The 16674-nt window shown below is 37.6% G+C and overlaps 1 protein-coding gene across 5 annotated transcripts in view; it reads left to right on the top strand.

Annotated features, from left to right (window-relative positions):
* The window catches only part of SMOC2 (SPARC related modular calcium binding 2), a 163510-nt gene that overhangs the window by 91375 nt on the left and 55461 nt on the right, over window positions 1–16674 (top strand). For 3 of the 5 annotated variants that reach the window (XM_058167496.1, XM_058167486.1, XM_058167476.1), the window contains exons 6-7: window positions 2175–2258; window positions 3549–3623. In XM_058167496.1, coding sequence (XP_058023479.1) covers window positions 2175–2258; window positions 3549–3623 — 159 coding nt within the window. The remainder of the gene's footprint in view (window positions 1–2174; window positions 2259–3548; window positions 3624–16674) is intronic. The other 2 variants (XM_058167515.1, XM_058167506.1) reach the window with 1 other exon arrangement.

Below are 16674 nucleotides of genomic sequence, written 5' to 3'. Positions count from 1 at the left end.
GAGTTTTATTCCATCCTAGCTAATGGAATTGTCTACTTAAATTCAATAATTCAATTTTTAGATAAGAAAAATCACTGGCCTCCCACAGATTACTAACAATATTACTATGGCATCTCTGGTCACAAATTCCACTGATAATTAGCCCAACTGCAAAATACAATATTGTCATATAGTACTGGACAGAGAAGATTTTGATAACGATATGACTATGATGTATTTTGTGGGGCCTGTTATCTATCATTAAGGATAGTAGTGCGAAATTTCTGTTTGAGTAGACAAGGGAAATTGATGCTCCCCTATATACAGCTAAATTGTAACTCCCACTGTTTATGTATATCCACAATCATCCAAAAGGTGATTTTTCAAAAGGCAACTAAACTTTGTTTTATTTTTAACAACACTAGATGTTCCATAGGTGTCCATTCCCAAAGTAGAAATAAAAACAACTAGATATAATAGAGCACTGTAAAACTCCATAGGCTGATAGTTATCTTAGACAATATTACCCCCATCACCACCATCTTCTAGGAATAATCAGCATTGCAGCATTGTGTTACTAGCAGAATAAAAATAACATACGAGCAATGATGGCACAGCAATGATGGTTAGATTGCAGTATTGTAGGCTAATTCTCCTGACTGTCAGGAGTTTGATTCTGACTGGCTCAAAGTTGACTTAGCCTTCCATCCTTCCAAGGTCAGTAAAATGAGGACCCAGATTGTTGGGGGAAGTATGCTGACTCTGTAAACCACTTAGAGAAGGCTGTAAAGCACTATGAAGCGGTATATAAGTCTAAGTTCTATTGGTAATTCAGCTTTCATAGGAGAATTGGGACAGAAGACTCAAGTAAAATATTATTTAGTGGGTGCCCAGATATATTTTGTAAATGATGTAAGCAATGCATATGCTGTTACTTTCTTTTTTAAAACACAAAGAAGTGCAATGTCCATTTTTAAAAGGCATCATTTTTCATTTCTTCAGAGAATAAGGTGAACATTTATGGCTTTTTATTTAGAATTGACCATTAACCAAGTAAACACAACATTTTCCAACCCTGCTTTTTAGATGTAAATGATAAAAGCATTATTTTACGAAGTTTTATAATTTGAGGAATATTTTCTCATATATTGTTCTTTTAATTTGCACATTATCACCCTTGATCTCCTCATACTGTATCTCCCCTTGCTGAGTGAGTTAAAAAGATGGAAAAGCCACCAAAAAAACACACTGCAAGAAGAAAGCAAACTAAAAAAACTATTTAAAAACCCCAAATTGGAGTGGGTAGATAACTAAAAATTTGGTACATAGTAATATTGTTTTTGTTGCAGTCTATCTGTGGGCCATTTCTTGCAGCCTAGTTTGTAGTATGCATAGAAAATATGTGAGAAATATCTGAATTGTTTTCTTATGAACAGACAGAAATGAGTTATACCTTTTAGGTGTACCTTAGCATCTGATTTTTAAGATATTCATCTGAACTCTTTTAACTAGTATCTCTACCTGAAAGAATGTAGATTTTTTTGACCCAAGCATACTGTCAAAAGTTTGTTTTAATTGATGAGGTTTTTTTCATTATTTCAATTAATATCTCACATTCAAGGTATTCAAGGTAGCTAACAATTTATGAACAAATAAAAACAACAAAAATTGAACAGTCTTTTAAATATAAAGTCACTGAAGTTATGTCAGCTTTGTAAATAATTCTAGTCCCAAAATCTGTTCTGCTTTAAAATCCATATTTGAATTATTAATATTTTTTACTGCTTTGTATTTTTTCTAAGCATTACATTTGGATTATACGCTCCTTGGGGAACCTATGCTACCTAGAGTAAATAAATGTATTAAAACAAATGGGAGATGTTTGTGACTTTTCAAAGTATTATGACTTGTGTACACTTTTATCCTGTTTTCATGGATGTGGTGCAATTATAACGGAATATAAGAAACTTCTAGGTTGGACTGAATGTGGTTTCTGGAATTTTCTTGTTCATGACAGAAACCCTCATAAATGCTTCTAATTTAATCAAGACAGTGACTAAATGCTTTAAAATACTTATGCATATAATTTCTTATGTTCATTTGATATGTGTGGTAAAAATTGCAACTGTTAATTTATTAACTAGCAGTCATTTATTATATATGTGCACTTATTTAGCTTACTTTCATAATTGTAGTCTCCTTGCAAATCTTTTCCATTCTGAATTCAGATGATGCCTCAGCTCCTGCACTGGAGCCTCAGCCCCAAGGAGATGAAGAAGGTGAGAATTTATAGAAATGGGAAGGGAAGGCCTTGGCAATATTAGCTGAGTTCTGTTACAAACTGTCTGTATGATATCAGAGAAATATGGCCAGGGTTTATTTTTTATTCTCTTCTGTGAGATACTAAGTCACTTCCTATTTCTGATGAAGTAGATTCTAGTTAATAATCTAGATAAATTTTCCTCCAGTTGTGTTAGACTGTAATCATGATAATGCCCATGTCAACCCTGAAGTGAACCTGACTGAGGCCATCTTTGAGGCTTCATGGTTGCCACAAGGCAGATGGGAAGAAAGAAAGGGGGAAAATTAGATAGCTTGGCTTGGGCATCAAAATAAAAAGTTTTCTTGTGGGAACCAAGGTCATTCTAACAGGTGGCTGAGAAGAGGAGGAGTGGATTAACCAAAAAACCTTCCAGCACCTCTATTGGACAATGTGACTGATGACTGGGGGCGGGGGGGGGACTTTCAGAGTCAGTTTTCACCAGTTGTGCCAATATGATGTAACCAATAAATTGTTTTTTAAGGAATCTATGTGTCTTGGAGTTCTGCTTTCAATGGGTGCATTACTTGGAATACTGACATTAAACTGACAGCCCAATCATAACTTGATTAGACTTTAAAATAATACAAGGATCTTTTATTGCTTTTGAAACTGGATCACTAAAAGGATTTATAGAGGGTTTTTAATTATAGTAAGTCATTAGACTAAGAGGTATGATATACCCAACAGCCGCATTTGCAAGGGGAAAGCCAAACCCTCTAAATCATTCACAAAATTATAGATAAATGATAGATTGACAGATAGACAGACAGATAGATGCTGTGCATAAATATATGTCTAAGCTGTTGTTTTTGCATATAAATCTACACTCCTAATAATCTTGTGTTTAATTTCATTTTGAGTGAAATAAATGTAATTCCTTTTTAAACTGTTATCTTTCAAAAAGTGGCAGCTTTACTAGCATTTTTTTTTTCAAAATTATCCCATTGTTCATGATTCACCCTGGTTATTTAGACGATCAGTATTGTTTCTGGGTTTATGCCAGGAATGTTGACTTTCAGGATCATAATTTGCTATTAGTGTAAAATAAAGCTATTTAACATGAACATTTGTTACATGTACTAGATTTATGCTGAAAAATTGTCATACTGAATTTTTTAAATACTTTCATAAATAAGAGATTGTTCTGTCATATTTTTACATTTTTTTCATTTCCTTGAATTAATATACTGTGGTAGCAATTATGTTTTTCATTCTAACAGTCTGATTTTGTTCTTTCTTGTTCTAGATATAGCTTCTCGCTATCCTACATTATGGACTGAGCAAGTAAAGAGCAGACAAAATAAGACCAATAAAAATTCTGGTAAGCATCTTAATTAGCAACATCTCAGCGTCAGCAAACATTCATATTTTCTAGTTGTCTTGATTGCTGTTTGGTCAACAAGTAGAATAAACAGACTATACAGTAAATCAAATAAATAAATGGTCTTAGATATCAATTAGGATATACAAAAAAGGCTTTTCCAAGGTGGTTTTTTATTTGTATATTAAAAATGTGCTCAGAATTAAACTGCATCAGGATATTATTTTTATACGCTTCTAAATTATATGCTATGGGGTACACATTCACTGAGCTTGTTTTTTTTTCCTTGCAGACGTTTAATTACCAAGCTAGGTGAATCATCAGTGTTAGTAGTGAGCAGGATTTGATCTCATATTGCTTTCTCGTATGATTCCCTACCTTTTGCTGTTATTACCATGGCTAAAAAAAGGGTGGGAAAAATATTTCACATTGGCTACCTATTGCCAAGTAGGTGACAAGAAGAAAGGGCGTTTGGTGATTAGAAGGGAAGAATTTTGAGGATGAATATGAGAGAAAACCAGAAATTGCATTCCAGATTTGATATTGATAAAAAAAAAAAATTGCATGTTTCGTTGAATTCCAGAAAATGTTTTTTAAATACCGTTCTAGAAAACTTTGTTTTCTTAAGTTTTGTTAAAACTTAGAATCTACTGTGCTGATTACAAAAGCTTAGACATAGTCACTGAGCAACGCAGAAAACAAACAGCTCCTTTGATCTTGGCTAAAGGACCAACAAGAGATAATAGAGTTGGGGTTGGGGGGGGGGCAGCAGCAGATAATATCTGAAGTGAAGGTTTTAAATAGTAAAAACTATGGGGGTTAACATCATTTGAAGCTCCAAGCAATTTGGCAACTACATAACATCTTCATGGAGTATTTTCCATCTACCCATAGCCTCCATCATTGCTTCGCATTGTCAACCATGTAATTTGGGATAAGTCATTTTCTTTTCATTTCTACTCAACATCTGCAATACAGCTCAATTAAAACAATGTAACGATACAAACCATCTGACTAGTCTGAGTATAAAACTACATCAAATTTCTACAGTCTTTCTTTTCTTTTAATATTGGACAATACATATCAACTGTGGAGGTTAATCATGAAAGTTTTTCTATATTTCTTGTTCTCTCCCATTACAACATAAAAGACTGGGGGGGGGGGAACCTTTTGTTGATACAAATAAATTGGTGCATTGGAAATTTGTTGTTCTTCCATCTGTGAGAGAAGACAACATTTTACATTTCTGAGAGGATAAAAATAAAGCCAAGCCATAAAAAGAGCCTAGATATAATTCATTGTAAATAGTATTTATTTCATCTTTATTACTCTGGAGACTATTTATGGCTAAAGCAAAATAAGTATTATGCTTGGAACCACTTTTAATCTCATATGTAAAAATACAGAAGGCCACAAGTCAAACATAATAATAACCAATCCCTCTCCATAGATGTCGTAAAAATCAGTTTGACAACTCAGCCCTATAAGCTGTTCACAAGTACCAAGACAGGCTCTATCATTACACAAAATGAGGCAGCTGGCTAAGACAGTAGATTCTGGATACCATAAAAGGATAGGAAACCATCATTAAATTGTATTTTTAGTACCAGGAAATGTAATTGTTTTCTCTGACATTAAGTCAAAACCATCTGGCTGGTTTGGAAACTATGAATTCAAAATATATTTGACTGGCATGATATGAAGAGACCAATTTCTTGGGAAAAGCGAGAAAGTACTAATTCCTTGTACGGCCTTGATTTGGCTAAGCTTGGAATTTGTTTCCAGCTGGCATATCTGTTGATATTAGTATATTTACACTAGTGTTTTTCCTATAACAAGAGTTTAAAAAGCCAGTTATGTAACAGTAAGGAGAAAAGAAATCAAAACCATCATGATTCCTGTCCTTGAATAAGAGAAAAGCATTAGAAAAAAAGTGAGAGGAAATCTCAGCATAAGATAGTAATTTATTAGGTCTAGCACATTATGGCAAAGGACTTTTCAGGAAGAGATGAGTACCTGTAACAGAATACAGTGTGTTGAAAATGAAGGTTTAATTGTGCCTTCAGTTTGCTCTTGAGGACCTTCGCCAGAATGTACTGGGCTCAATAAATGATTTCCTTGGGCACTTGAAAATTGCTTTCTCAGCAAGGTGTCAATCTGAAGACTATTCAGACAGACTAGGAGACAGGAATTTCGCACTTTTCAAAATATCTCCAACCTCCGGTAGCTTTTCTTAACATAGCATGCTATATCTCATTGATGGGTAAATAAATCTCAGGTTTGATGAGTGGAAAATGGGGATCTGTTTAGGGCAGGACAGAAGTCCTTACCTGTTTCCTGACTGAAACTCATCCCACTGAGCTTGAAACAATTCCTACTCTGCATAGTGATTTTTTCCAACCTGAAACTCCTTGGATCTATTGCAAGTCACCTCTCATGATTCTGCAGCCATGTGGTCATTAGCCATATCAAGCATCCCATGGCCATTTTTGCTAAACAAATAATCTCTCACCCTTTATGCAGAAATCCCAATTTGTCTGATTTACTTTCCCGTAAGTTCACATAAACTTGGAAAAGTGTCGTCTCATTATACAGACTTTTGCTTCTACCCCAATACCCTTGAGTTATATTAGACTTCAACTCAATGTCTGCAGACATTCTCAAACATCCGGATCACGGTTTTCCAAGGATGTTTTTCAAAGGCAACTGACTTTTCTTGTTTTTTTTCTTTGAAGATGTTTTAATTCTCGTCCAAGAAGTTTCTTCAGTTCTCAGTTTTTCCAGGGAAACAAAACCCCAAGAAAATCTAGTTGTTTTTTGAAAAGCACTTTTGGCACATTTCAGCTCTTTAATTCCCAGTAAAAAAAATGTCTAGGAAATCACATGGGTTTAACGGCGAGCTATTTGGAGAATGCCTACTCAGGAAAAGCTGTTGTATCTACTTGGAGTTTAGGAATTATTTTTCTTTAAACTCAATAGGACTTCCCTCTGAGAAGATACAGTATATACTGAACTGTGCTGCAATTTTTTTTCACTCACTTTTTGTATGAATATATGTAAAAAAAGTGTAGCTGCTAGAATCTTGGACATATAAGCAACTCTTGTTGAGCATTTGCTTTATTCTTCTCGGTACTAAAATGTATATAACATAAATATGTTTGCTTTATGTCTCTTCTACTTGCTTGTCCTATGCAAATAGATAAGCCTTTCCAGACCTCCCTAGTGTTGCTTACATTTCGGTTCACAAAACTATATACATTCAATATTTCTACTATCTTCAAAAGTCTCATTTTATGAGCATTTTCTTTTAACTTTTAACTTTACCTATTAGCTCAAAACTCTTACAAAGTCTGCCTTCTGGCATCCCTAGATTGTGCCTCCCATCAGGAATAAAGACCTTCCCACCCTAAATCTTTTTAAAGCTGTTCTGTTTAACATCCAAATGATACAATTTCTGTTCAGGATGTTCCCGGATTTTATGGAATCTCCACAGTTGACATGTCTGCCTCCTTTTTCGCAAGGCCTCTTTTTGTAATAGCATACATTAATTTAATGTCAAAAGATGGTAATCTTCTCTAAACTATTTTTAATTACATTATATGATTTTTCTGCAGCTTCAGCCTAAAATAGCAGAGCCTTTTGATTTTCATATGTAAGATATGTTAGTTTTCACGGACTGAAAATCAGAAAAGCATCAGAAATCTGTCAGACGCCAGGAAAAGCTTATATTTCAACTGAAATACAGAGTGATATCTAATAGTGTCCATTTATCATGAAGGAAATAGTCTCTTACCATTTCATCTCAGAAATCTTCTCTAAAAAGATGGAAGCTTGTCCTAGCCAATTTTGGAGAAGAGAGAGGGGCTACTGTTGGAAAAGAATGATTAATTTTGATAGTGGAAATCCATGTTTACAAATCTGAACCCAGTCAATTCTTGTCAAATGATAGAAACATATATTCTTATTCAATGTTATAGGTGTCGAGGATATAATATCTAGCTTGTGCTGATGTACTTTCATTTGGAAGGGTGTTCTTCACCTTCATCTAGCTTTCTTTCCTTAAATAAAATTGAAACAGTTGATTGGTAAAGCTGGACATAATGCTTTCTCTTTAGCTTGCAAAAGTAATTAATTAAATAAATAAGTAAATAGCTAGCTATCACCTCAGGGAGGAAAGTCTGAACTAAATAATGCTTTGACAAATGAATGCTGACTGAGTTAGTTGCGTAGACAAATTATAAAACACACAAACTTCTGTGCATGCTATGCGGTAGGGAAGAAGCAAAGCTGAAGCGAGCAATTCCAATATTCATTTGTTGAATAAGTTACCCTTGTTTGTTTGAAAGTTAACAGGGATGGATGATACCCATAAAAGTAATCCTACATCATTTTGTTTATAGCTTTAAAATAAATAGTTAATAAAGCAGCCACCATGAAATCTTAAAGGGGACTGTGCAAAGTTTCTGAATTCTTTTAATTCTGCTTTTTTTTATACCGGTATTTAGCTTTCTACTGAGAACTGCTTCCTGGAATCTTTTGCAAAACAATTATATAATAAATAGCATGGATATACAGGCTGAGGGTGGGAACCATAGTTGGCCTGGTTACCCTAGAGTTGCCAATGATAATGCTGCAGTAGCCATTTTACTTTCTCATGATATTAACACTGAAAGGAAGAATTTGCCTTGCAATTGTACATGACACATTATTTTTAATTGTACCACAATACTTTTGAAATGATCCTGTTTGTTTGGTTCAAATCTTACTTTAAAAAAGCAAACATTTCCCAAAGAGGTTTAGCCAGTTTTCCTTCACAATGAATCTGAAAGAGAAACAAGGGATTCTTTGATAAACTGTGGGAAAAGGTTTCTCATCAGACAGGACTTTTGATAGGATGCTCTCCAAATATGGTGGATTTTGATCCCTGTAAATATTCTTGGGTTTCAGTTCCATTAGTTGTAGGGATCCAAATCCAATGAATCGGAGGAGAGCTATGTCATGCAAGTCATGTGACATGTAGTTATCTACTTAGTTTTATTGCTGTCCTACAATATTTCTACTTATAAAAAAATAAAATGGTGTTCAGGTCTGTTTTATAGTTTCAGCATGATTTCAGCTTCGCTACATTGACAGAATTGTTCCTGTCTCATAAGCAAAGCAACACTCATAAGTTCTCTGCAATTTTATTTGCTTGTTTGCTAGAAGGTAGAAAATGACATTAAAGGTATGATTATTTTAGCACCTGGCTATTACCTTTAGAGGACTTACCTCAGTTTAGTTCAACTAAATAGGGAATCTGATTCTCCCTTGTATGATATATGAAGTTAAAATTCGTAAAGCACTTAGATGTACATTTTAAAGTGTGGCTAAAGTTTTAAATAATAGAATAGAATAGAATAGAATAAAATAGAATAGAATAGAATAGAATAGAATTTTTTATTGGCCAAGTGTGATTGGACACACAAGGAATTTGTCTTGGTGCATCTCAGTGTACATAAAAGAAAAGATAAGTTCATCAAGAATCATAAGGTACAACACTTAATGAAGCTACTTTGTAGCCCTGAAAGCAGATCCAACGGAATATTTTGCTAGCAAGGAAAGCATCTCTTTAATTGAGTGGATTCTATTGTTAAAATATATCACAGTAATTATGTTAGTAATTTTTGTCTTAATTCTCTGTATCAAAATGGAATTTTGAACTCTTAAAGCCATGCATTTTTAGTTTTCAATAGGTAGGACAGGATATGAGGAAATACATATCAAGGATCAATTTTAGGCTAAATTTATGTCAACTGTAATAAAAAAAATTGCCTTATTAGGACACTGAGGACCAGTTTCATTATTGCTTTGACACTGCTTTTCTTGAAAAAAAAAATAACCATTTAGAATTAGTTTCTGTTTGAATTATCCAGCCAAAGGACTAGGCATTCTGGACTTTTATTTGGACTTGTTACAAAAGAGTTCAGATTAAGTGTTCAAACATAGAGGAAAGACATTGTGAGGCCCAAAACAAGTAGGTATTTATAGCAAACAGGCTAAACAATATTACAGTAATATGCCTCTCAGGAAAAAGGCTTGGGGGAAAAAAGCCAGCCATTTTCATGATTTAAGCCACGGCCTCCTTGCAAAACAGATCACTTACTGTTTATTTATCTGGAGTGTTTTCATTGATATGAGACATTTTTGTGGCCAGTGAAAGATGTAAAAGTGTCTGTATTCCTTCCAAGTCTGATAAAAGAATCATGTCAGATACTTGGGTTGAACACATATACAGTTTTACCAAGCTTCTTTCTTTTATTCTGCCTAATTTTAGTTGGTGAGATAGATATCTCATGTTTTAAGGGAAGCCAGGAGTCTAATGTTGCCATAGAAGGAAATGCTAGCTTGGATTTTTTTGATTATTAAAAAAGATGACCAAACCTCAATATACAGACAACATGGATTTTGTGAAAAGGACTGCCTCGGTACAAGTAAACTGTTAAGCAGTTAGAAATCTCGAAAGGGAGACACACATGTCCTTTTCTATTCTCACTTCTCTGTGAGGTGAAGGAAACGGAGACTAGACGGAAGGACCCCAGTTTACATGTCTAGAAATTACTGAACCTCTCTTTGCAGTCAAGTAAAGCATCATTTATGTATCATCAAGCACCATAAGATCAGTGAAGCAAAAGATATTGTTTCTCTACTTCCTCCTGCTAAAAACAGATCCATGAGTTTCAATCAAGCATATTTAGTTAAGTAAATCTAAATAAACCCCTTGTACTTATTTTTATCTAAAGATATGCCCAGGATAAACTAAGATTACAGCCAGGTGCTAACTTGAGACTGTCCTATGCACTGATTTTTTTTTTTTACAGATAGCCCTTGTTTAGTGACTGCCTCATAGAGGAGCTGTTCACAGTTATTTATTATTTAGCATACGATGACAGAAGAGAAGTAAATATATATGACAGAAGAGAAGTAAATATATAAGCACAACCCAAGTAACTTTATACAAAACTTCTAAGGGAATATGGCAGTGGCCTCATAACTGGATCTCTAATTCAGACGTTGCTTTGTGCAGATCTTCTAGGGCAGGGGTCTCCAACCATGGCAACTTTAAGACTTGTGGACTCCCTGAAGAACTCTGGGAGTTTAATAATAACAACATAATAACAGAGTTGGAAGGGACCTTGGAGGTCTTCTAGTCCAACCCCCTGCCGAGGCAGGAAACCCTACACCATTTCAGACAAATGGTTATCCAACATTTTCTTAAACATTTCCAGTGTTGGAGCATTCACAACTTCTGCAGGCAAGTTGTTCCACTTATTGATTGTTCTAACTGTCAGGAAATTTCTCCTTAGTTCTAAGTTGCTTCTCTCCTTGATTAGTTTCTACCCATTGCTTCTTGTTCTACCCTCAGGTGCTTTGGAGTTAAAGTCCACAAGTCTTAAAGTTGCCAAAGTTGGAGACCCCTGTTCTAGGGAACCAGTGAATATATGTGAATGCACAGTATGTTTAATAGTTTGCATTTCACACCACAGTTCACAGTTTGGAAATGAAGAATTCAAGTTTTGTTTAAATGGATGTGTGTATTGCTTTTTTTAAAAAAACATATTGGTTATTTTGAATTGGCCTTTTAAAGGAATTTTCTTCCATCTACAAGGAAGTATGCCTGCTGTATGTTTCAGTGCTGAATATCTGAATCAGTCTTCCCTGTACCTGAACAGAAAAGATAAACTAAAAGTGCTTTTGTTCTGAAAACAAACTGTCTTTTGCTTTAATGAAGCTGTCATAGCAGAATTTCCATAACCTACTGATAAGTGGCTCTCTGCTGCCTCTTCTTAGTTAGAGTTGATTTAGAATTGTGGAGGACAGCTGAGGAGAGATAAAGCATCTTGCAGGTGGGATGTTCAAGAAAGAAACATCTTTGTATTTGACTAGAGCCCTTCAGCCGGCATGGTCCCTTTAAGACTTGTGGACTTCAACTCCCAGAGTTCCCCAGCCAGCTTTGCTGGCTGAGGGACTCTGGGAGTTGAAGTCCACCAGTCTTAATGGGACCAAGGTTGGAGAACCCTGGACTAGAGTGCACTAGGAAATGAATTTGACAATCTACCCAAACTCTGGAATGCACTTTGCATGAAGTAAAAGTTCAAAATCATTCAAGTTCAAAATGGACACTGATAGAAATGGTAAGTGAATATTGTGACATTTAAACAGAAGGACACACCAGCTGTCCTTATGCTTAAAAGATGTCCAAAAGATGTAATGGGATTGGGCAAGCCATTCATCAGTTAACAAGTTAGCAAGCCTGAAGAACCACTCCTCTAAGCATAGCAGCCAGCCTGAGCCATTTGTGAGTGGAGTCAAAAAAAAAGTCAAGGTGTGACCATGCAATCAAAGCATCATTCCTTTTAACATATGCTAATGCAGGTAGAAAAAGGACAAGGTAGAAAAAGGACATTGACTGTCTCCAATGGATACCTCAGCAGCCCCCTTCTTTGGCAAGCTTATGTACCTGCTTTCCTCAATTGTTTCCCCATCATCAACTTCTCCTGGGATTGACAACAAAGCAAAGCAGCTATGCCTGCACACACATGGAGACATCCATTCAGGAACATCCACTGAGTGGCTATGCCAAATCCTCTAGAGCAGGGATGTCAAACTCCCGGCCCACGGGCTGGATGCATCACACTCTGGCCACGCTCATGCCCGGTTTAGCGAAAGGGGGAAAAGTCCCGATATATCATGTGATGCCGCCGTGACAATGGGAGTTTGACACCCCTGCTCTAGAGCAGTGGTCACCAACTGGTGGTCTGCAAGAAAATTTTGGTGGTCCACAGAAAAATGATTTGCCTTTTTTATATTGCACTAAATCAGGGGTCCTCAAACTACGCCCCTGGGATGGATACGTGCAATGAACGTTTTTGTTGTTGCAGAGAGTCTCCCCCTTTGGGGTCTTATTGTGTGGGTCAGAGGGAGCAAGAAATTCTGACTCGGGGTCTACTTCAGCCTCCTTGTCGTGTCCCACTCCTCCGCTGATGGCCGGGTCAGGGAAATCCGAATCAGGCTTGCCTCTGCAGCTCTGCCCAAAGTCCTAGCAAAGTCCTCAGAGCAGGCAGGAGACCAAAAAGTGACTTCAGCAAGATAAGTTCGACTTTGCCTGAATCAGAGACTGCCAGAAAGCAGATCCTTTATATAGCCATGGGGTGTGGCTCCATGATTCAGCACTCATTAAGGCCTGCCCCTCCCTTCCTTCTGTTGCCTCCGCCTATCCAGTCTTCTGATGCAAGGGTCACTCCAATCAGCAGCTGTTGGAAATAAACTTTCCTCAGGTTCACATGCTGTGGAGGAGAGGGAGGGGTCTAGCTGCTCCGTTTGCCTGGGCATGGAGCCAGGGCTGGGGCCGGGGGTTGCTCCCTCCTCTGCAGCCTGCTTGGGCATGGAGCCAGGGCTGGGACCGGGAGATGCCCCCTCCTCTTCAGCTTGTCTGGGCATGGAGCCAGGGCTGGGGCCGGGAGGACATTCTTCAGCGTTCGGAAGCAGATAAGCAGACCCCGGCTGCGGTGAGAGCGGGCAAGACACAACACTCCTGGTGCAGGGCTTTGGGCGAAGGCTGGAGGGAAATGCTGCTGGTGGCAAAGAACCGGAGGGCCTTGTTCCAGTGGGATATCATCATGGTCTGGAACTGGCTGACCATCTCAGCCTGCTGAGCCTCCAGGTGCCGGTACCTGGCCTTGCACTCCCACAGGTCTTTCCTCTGCTTGGAAAGCCTATGCTTGTAGTCCTCAGTGAGGTGCTTCTGTTGAGCCGCTTTCTTAGTCAGATCCAATATGAACTGAGCTGTTTTGCCAACTCTTTCTGGTCGTGGTTGCTTAGCTTCAACAACTGCTTCCTGTTGGGGCTCTAAGGAGCCTGGATGTGGAGAGAAGGAGTGGCTGGGAGGGGAGCGCAGAGTAGGAGGCCGGCGAGGCACCCCTCAACATGAGTGACATTGACTTGACCATGCCCACCCAGCCACATTACCACATAGTCACACCCACCCAGCCGATCATTAAGCAGATCATATTAGTAGTCCGTGGGATTTAAAATTATGAATTTAGCGGTCCCTGCGGTCCAAAAGGTTGGAGACCCCTGCTCTAGAGGATGTAGCTGCTTTAACATGATTCATTTGTGAAAACTTGTTTTGTGAAACATCCCTTCTGGATAGATGGTGCCGCCCTAATTTATAACACAGCATATTTATTTATTATAGCAATGGTCGGACACGACTTCGCAACTAACAACAACAAAAATGCCTTGTTGAAAATAATCAAGTGCTCAAAGAATTTAGGTCAAGTTACTTGTACTAGAAAAAGCCACCTTATTTCACCCTGATATAAAGTTTTATATACATAGACCGTGTGAAACATTATCCAGAATACAGGACACAAAGTTCCTCTTTCTTTATCGTTAATAATGGGATAGTTGAATGTTTTTTTCCTTTATATTGGCCTTATTTTGCTCACAGGCAAAATACACAGCCAAGCCATGGATCTGCCTTTTCAGTAAGAGCCAAAAGAAAAGCTGAGCCATTGGAGCCGGTTATAAACACACAAAAAGCAAACTTCATGGGAGTATATTAAAAATTGCTGAAGCACTAAGGATATATAATCTACTGGCATTCTTATTGGTTTTTTTTTTTTGCTTTCCTGGCTCACCCTTACTTCTGGGCTGAGAAAGATGCCAGAACCAGCCACCCATTTCAGTCTTAAGTATCAGATTTTTTTAAAAAAAAAATTTCTAAGCTTTGTCAGGAAAGATAGCTCTGGATGATCTGGAGAAATTAATCCTGGTGCAGAACAATCTAGCAAAAGTTACGCTTTCAAAATAAAGACTTTTGTGGGGTCGTTGGTTTACCCTTAAGAAATGGCCCAAACTGTAGCTTCTGTGTAATCGCTCTACATCATTTTAATGCCGTGAATGAGAGAATAATGACTCAGAGGCACTTAAAAGAAAACACCATGTCATTTATTTTGCATTCTGGAGCTCAATTTTCAACCCAGGTTTCCCTAGCTTCATGCTAAAAACTTGTCCCCTGCAGAAATGTTGACGGCTCAGAAGATGGTTTGCTTTGTGCATGGTAGCAGCTATTGGTAAGTAGAATTAAAAAAAATCAGAAAGTTGGATTTTAAGTTGTTGAGCTTTGGGCATTAGTCTGACTCTCTTAACACAAAGTTGGCAAAAGACAACATTTTTTAAAAAATTATTCCTTTACTTTCATGCTGAGAAAATTCATTGTCACCACATTCCAGGAAGTGATGCTGTCTTTAGAGATTAGGAGATGAGTCTTCCAAAAGGAATAAAAGAAATAAAAAAGCCATATACCTAATTTGATGCAGTTGGGATAGCCAAATAGATTATCACTTATTTGTAAAGTAATTTAGTCTGATGCGATGTGAGGAGTGTGTTGTGACCCAGGCCCATGTAGGTAGTAGTAAACTCAGTCAGTTTAAAAGCAAACAAACTTTATTAGAACAGCTGAGAATTAATTCATTCTCAGCGTAGTCCCAACTAAATCAAAGCACTTCTTCAGAACAATTCTTCAGTCTTATCACCAACCTTGGTATAATTAGGCAAACTGCCAAAGGCTTTTCTTGGCAAAAGTTCAAAAGCAGAAGACGCCAACAAGAAATAAATGCAACAAGACAAAGAGCAATTCTATCAACATTGTTTTCCGACAAAGAGCCCAAATGCTGTTGCTGGTCTTTTAAGCCTTATGGGAGGGGGCAATCATCTTTTGGCCCTACTCCCGAGTCATCCTCTTAACTTTAGCTGGTCTTGCCTTCTGCCAGCTCCTCTCATGCATGCATTAGGAACAGGCTCCTTCTGTTTCTCTGCCTCACTACTGTCAGCCTCTGGAGGCTCTGGAGTCTTCACAGCACTCCCAGATGGCCCTGGCCCCATCTCTGCCTTCGAAGCAGAGCCCTCATCCAGGCCTTCCCCAGCCTCCAGGACTGGCCCATGTTCTTCCTCAGCCTCATCGCTGTCCGACTCCGTTGCTGCTGGTGGACCACAACAGAGTGAGGTGGTGATAGTGATGTGCACTTGTATCTGTTAAGTTCTACAATTTTTCCTTTTCTCCTGGAATCTGGGTGGGGTTCCCCCCAGTCTTGGAATCAAAATTATGTCATGATACTTGCATTTATCATAATACAAAAGCACCCAGTTTTCAAGGTATTTGAGACTCTTGTCCAGTGCCTGAAGACCAGAGTCTTATTGAATTGTAAAGCATGGAAGTAGGTTAACCAACTTTCTCCCAAAGTCATTGCTGTGTTGAAAGAAGTCCTCCTTCCCCACCCCTAAAACAAGAACCTGCTTTCTGATGTTTAAACACAAAATGAAAAATGTGCAGAGTAGATCAAGCTTGTCTAGAAACCTAAAACTCTGACTAAACATCTCCTCCACCTTCCAAAAGCAGGCTCTCTCTTAACTCCAAGGACCATCCAGCAGAATTTCCAAGGTGAAAGAATTCATTGTACATCACAAGGGACAGGAAATGCTTTCCTAGCAAGACAAATCAAGCTATTAATCTTATAATACAGTAAGAACTATTAGAGCAGAAAGTATTCATTTCTACATCATTAAGGCTTATGTATTTTGTTTGAACAAATGTGTTTCATTCACTCTTTTTGGTATTTCATATTTATCCAAATAAAGCTTTATTGCAAGGCAAGCTGCCTCTAGATGCCACACAATTCCTTTTATGTACATTGTGAAAATAGCTCTAATGCATTAGCTCTAGTGGTGGGATTCAGCCAGTTCGCACCACTTCGGGAGAACCGGTTGTTAACTTTCTGAGCAGTTTGATGAACTGGTTGTTGGAAGAAATAACTAGAGCAGAGAACCAGTTGTTAAATTATTTGAATCCCACCACTGATTAGCTCTATCAAGTTTCCAGGATTTTCTGCCTTTCTAAAATATCCGGGGATGTGACTTTCAGACAGAAAATAAAGTGCAATATTTATTTTTTAAATCAGTTTATATTGTCGCCCAACAAGTGATTCTGGGCAGCATACAACAGCTAAAAACA

The sequence above is a fragment of the Ahaetulla prasina genome, chromosome 1 (assembly GCF_028640845.1).
Source record: "Ahaetulla prasina isolate Xishuangbanna chromosome 1, ASM2864084v1, whole genome shotgun sequence".
In the NCBI taxonomy this organism is placed as follows: Eukaryota; Metazoa; Chordata; class Lepidosauria; order Squamata; family Colubridae; genus Ahaetulla; species Ahaetulla prasina.
The sequence above is the reverse complement of the archived record's forward strand: the minus strand, read 5'-3'. Positions and strand labels throughout refer to the sequence as shown.